The 5,160-nt window shown below is 39.1% G+C and overlaps 1 protein-coding gene across 1 annotated transcript in view; it reads right to left on the bottom strand.

Annotated features, from left to right (window-relative positions):
* Positions 1-6: 6 nt before the first annotated feature.
* LOC107089789 (protein NLRC3-like) overlaps positions 7-5,160 on the bottom strand; it is a 10,249-nt gene continuing 5,095 nt past the window's right edge. Inside the window, exon 2 of the mRNA XM_015382757.1 lies at positions 7-293. Coding sequence (XP_015238243.1) covers positions 83-293 — 211 coding nt within the window. The 3' untranslated portion in view covers positions 7-82. The remainder of the gene's footprint in view (positions 294-5,160) is intronic.

The following is a 5,160-nucleotide window of genomic DNA, read 5'->3' as shown; positions in this document are numbered from 1 at the left end:
TCAATAATTTTCATTTGAAGATAACAAAAACCTTCAGGTAAAAAGTCAGTAAAATATTAACAGTTTAGTATGAAAACATATTTTACATCAGAAATATCAGCACAAAACTAAAACGGTCTTTCCTCAATATCTGTAGTTTGCAGAGGGGGTTCTCTAGAAAAATACAGAGGTCCTTCACTCCATCATCTGTAAAGTTGGTGTTGGTTAGGTCCAGTTCTGTCAAATGGGGGGGGTTGGTTTTCAAACAAAGGAGCAAAACACTGTAGATCTCTGTCAACCTGAAGTTAACAAATCTAAAAAAAGAATAAAATGTGTAAGTCAATGGCAACAGAATGCAGATTAAAAGTTTTTTCGTCAAGGATGCGGTCAAAATAGAGATTTTACATCTCGAGGGTAACATCAGTACCTTCTGTATCCAATTCACTGGAGTCTCAGTTTTACTTACTTTCCCAGCAACTTTGTCAGATAGGAAGCATACTGCTGCTGCCTGCCATTATTCAGAATAAGGTTTGCTCTCTTTGGAGCCAAATAGATGCACTCTGTAGCAACATGAAGGTAGACTTGCTGGTATTTAGCGTTGTAAATTGTAAATGGCCTGTACTTATGTAGCAACTTTTTTCGTCGTCAGGAGACTTGAAGAAAGCGCTTTACACTACATTCATTCACCCATTCACTCACACACTGATGGTGGCAAGCTACATTGTAGCCACAGCTGCCCTGGGCCTCACTGACAGAAGCGGGGCTGCCATACACTGGCGCCACCGGGCCCTCTGATCATCATCAGTAGACAATGCAGGTGAAGGGTCTTTCCCAAGGACACAACGACACTGAAAGTTGGAGTCGGGGCTTGAACCGTCAATCCTTCGATTTCAGGGCAAACTCCTACATCCGACGCCACTGTCGCCCTGTTGTCTCTCTTGTTTGTGGGACAGGAACTTTGGGGTATAATTTGAGGTGCTCAGAGCTCAGCAGGAAACATAGCACTTAATTTTGATAGATATGCATGAATTGCATTTTCAGGATCCAATGCATCAGTACAGATACGCCTTTGAGTTGTGTAAGCTGTATTTTTTTCAGACAATGCCATTATTAGCCTGCTACACCAGAATTCTGACCCATCATTTCATTTAACAGAGGTTATGAAATTTGTGGTGTGNAAGTATTTATTTATGTGCATGATATAATATTTTGTGTGTTTTATACTGCCTTTGTATTTTTTCACCCTATTCTTCAATGCTATTTATTTCTGCCTGTGGTTTTTACATTTCTGCTTCATTATGCAAATCAGGAAGGTGTTGGGATCTGGAGATCTGCCACCTTTCTCCAGCAGAGAGCGCCCTGGGTCTCCTGAGCTGAAGCCACCTGCACACCTGAGGCTGATTCATCTCATCAGGAGACCAGCTACTTAAGCAGCGGTTTGACTTTTCTTAAGTATTTATTAATGTGCATGATATAATATTTTGTGTGTTTTATTCTGCCTTTGTATTTTTTTCACCCTATTTATTTCTGCCTGTGGTTTTTACATTTTTGCTCCATTATGCAAATCAGGAAGGGCTGTGTCTTAGAGGGTCACCTTCTGCATAAATGTATATATATCTCTTAATTAACTTCTTTATTTTTTCACCTTTGTAAGCATTCTTATTTATTTATGTAATATTTTATCTGTTTTATTCTTCCTTTTAATTTTTTACCCTATTTATTTCTTCAATGCTATGTAGATTCGACCGATGCAGTAAATGCTAACTAACCAATGAGTCTCACTGTATAATTTAATTTCTACCTACATATATTTATTTATTGTATTTTGGGGGGCAATTAATCAAATGCTTATTTAATTATTGAGCATTAATTTATTTTTGTATTTATTTTTACATATGGCATAGCTGTTCCTCCTTATATAAAACATCTCATCTGTGCAAATAAGCCTTAAAACAGATTCATATAATGATTCTCTCTGGTAAACTAGGCCATGAAAATACAATATCTAAGTTTGGCTACTGCTCTCTAATTAGAGTTTCTTAGTGGCACTATCTGGAAATTGAAGGCGCCAAAAAAGTTAAAGCTGATATATTTTTCTCATTTTTATTTTAAAAAATTGACTGTAGTTGACCGGTTTAATGAGTGTTTAGCTATGTAAAACAAATGGCTAGTCTTGGCCACATGAGTTCTCTATGGCCAAGAACCTTGAAAATCACTCGTTTGAATAAGTGAACTTTATAAACAACATGCTAATCGAATTTTACAATTCTGAAAACTGCATAAGCTTTTTTTTTAACACTTCTGCTTAGCCACTTGGATAGTCCCTTTCCATCACACACTGCTTGCTGGTTAGCTAGGTAGCTTTCGTTTTACTAATTTATATACAGCATTTGGCTAAAGTGAGTTGGGATGTACATTGATGCTAGACATTTTTACTTGCATACTGCAGTAGGGAAATCAGTGATTCACCTGAATGTGGGTTCTCAGGTTGGTGTTCGATGTCCAGGACGTTGACAACAGTTTCGTTTTGGGATTACAAAGCAGACATCTGAACACGTACTTTTTATCAGAAGTTTCAACAAGTTTCATATATCTGTGAAGGTAAGGCCACGGTGTGGTAGGGACTTTTGGCTGCTCCTCTCGCTCTGCTCCTGTTTCCTCCTGCATCCTGTGTGGGTGTGTGGCTCTGTGTGTCGCATGCGCATGTTTCAGACAGGAGAGGCAGAATAGAGGCTCGTGCATGACTGTCCAAGGAATAACTCCGATTGTTGTTTCAAAATAGAAAACCTGGTTTCATTTCTTAGTTTTGCCCTGGATTTTGTAGCGTTTGTGGACACTACGTCGCTACTTGATCAAAAAAATAACGTCACTACAGGAAAGTTACTTGATAAATAAAGCAGCGAAGCTACGGTCAAGCTACTGGAAAATGTAGTTAAACTAATAGCTTCGCTACATGTAGGGGCACTACTGCCCATCACTGCCTGTTATAGGATGTCTGGAAGCAGAACCGTCAACAAAAAGTTCTAGGTCAGAATCTGAAAGTGGTTCATGTTTTAGATCACGGTGGGGTGTACAGAGGACCTCTAATTCAGTCACACAATTAAGAGGTTGGCCTTCCTCAGGTGTTCTCAGAAACAACTACAGGTGTTTGGTTCTAGGTAATTAGAGATTCACTTCCATACAGAAAAGCCCATATTCTTATCTTCAGGTAACACAGAATACATGTCAGATTAAATAATACTACTTCTACTTCAGCGATAGTATCCAGGTGTTACTTTATTGTATGTCTCGTACCATGTCTGTTGGTTGTGGTGTTCCCTATTACATCTCTGATGAAGCAGACTGAAAATGTGTTATCGTTATCTCCCTTTTATCTCCTCTTTCTTTCATCTTTTCTCCTTTTTATCTGTTTTTCCTTCCCTGTTCTACTTCCATTGCAGTGTCCATATAATCTGTAAAACTCCCTACATAATTATAATAAAGTTATTTATATGCATAAATCAAGCGGAACACTATGGCGATAGTGTTCCTCTTGTGAAAGTAAAATCTGTTAGGCTCATTCAGATTGCCAGACAGGACACTGTAAAAAAAAAAAAAAAAGAACAAAAAGAGTAAGATATAAGTTGAACAGTGTTTGTTCCACTTACTTGCAATAAAGGAAAGTAGTCAGGATCAAAATAAATTACACACTCTTTGGTTAAACTGTAATACTTTATAAATAAAGCCTGAGAAAGGTGCTGGCTTGTTATGGGAATAAGTATTTCTTGTCTACAAACACTTTTATGCAATCGAGAAATAAAAAGGAAAAAATATTTGTAATGGTATCTACTCATTTGTATTAAGATCTGCTGTCAGAAGTTCTGATAAATTAGCAGGATTCAGGTGTGTCTGTACTGAGAATAAAATGACACATGGCATTAAATATTTTCATGGAAAAGTTTGTGATAGCTAATATCTGTTACCAAGAAGTAGAGCCCTGGAATTGCATCCCAGTTGGCCAAAAATATGTTTAACTGTTTGATGATATTTNGACCGGTCTGTAGTCTGCTGGGTCGGATGGCCTCGGCTTCTTGGGGACAGGAACCAAGCACGACGTCTTCCACAGCAATGGGACTTTCTCCTGACTCAGGCTGAGGTTGTAGAGATGTCCCAGTACAGGAGACAGCTGGCTGGCGCAGGTCTTCAGGATCCTGGGTGTGATGCCATCAGGGCCTGCAGCGTTGCTGCTGAGGCCCACTGGGGTTCAAGGAGACAGAAGCAGACATAGAAAAAGAAGCAGATAATCCATGGTAATTCAGAAGTTTGGAATCCTGTAGTCACTGAACAGATGCAATCAGCTGATACCCCTTATAAAAATGTATAACTAATCTTACTGGATCTATTAGATCTTTAAGTCAGAAATTCTGACTTCGCATTGTCTCTCATTAGTTCCTTGAGATCATATGCGCTTTGAATCTGTATAAATATAAATGGACTGAAATTAACTGAAAGGAAATCAAATATTGATCAGAGCATACATGCATTCAAATATTTAAAAGATGGATCTGTTGAACAGCAGACAGAGGTTGTTCTCTGCCTTATTTGAATGTCTGTTCTGCGTCTACAAACAACTTTCAATGTTTGAAGATAAGCAAACCTTTCGAATGGTGATTTCATCAATGCAATGGATCGTAGCAGGCGGGTACAGCCCGCCAACTGTGCAATTCAGTATGGACAAACCAAATTACCCTTGTGCATCATATGGTGTGCACGTCTATTTCCCAGCTTTCAGCCAAAGTGGCGCACAGCTCTCTGTCCCCATGGGCTTAACCTCTTTTCTGCCTTCAGCAGCCCTCAAAGGCATAAGCAGTTGGTCTGGGGAGCCCCGACATCACTTACCAGGGGCGTATTGGGTGGGTTCCCCGAGCGGGTAGTAGGCGGCCCCCCTCAGAATATCTTTAGATTTACCCAACTTCCAAAACTACTACTTAGCAAATAGATTACAATACATCTCTAAATGGATAAAATACAAGCCCTTAGATGAGCCCTGGATAGACACAGAACAGGGAATATGCAGTAATATATTAAACGGCACTCATGTTTTTAAAATATTATAATCAGCTCTTCCCTGACAGCATGGTGGGAATTTCTAAAAATAATGAAGTCATCACTTTTCCCGTGCAGTCGTACACCCATCTGGAA

Source organism: Cyprinodon variegatus, unplaced genomic scaffold (assembly GCF_000732505.1).
Source record: "Cyprinodon variegatus isolate N-32 unplaced genomic scaffold, C_variegatus-1.0 Scaffold265, whole genome shotgun sequence".
NCBI classification, from domain to species: domain Eukaryota; kingdom Metazoa; phylum Chordata; class Actinopteri; order Cyprinodontiformes; family Cyprinodontidae; genus Cyprinodon; species Cyprinodon variegatus.
Note: the sequence above shows the minus strand (reverse complement) of the source record. Positions and strands in the feature narration are given on the sequence as shown.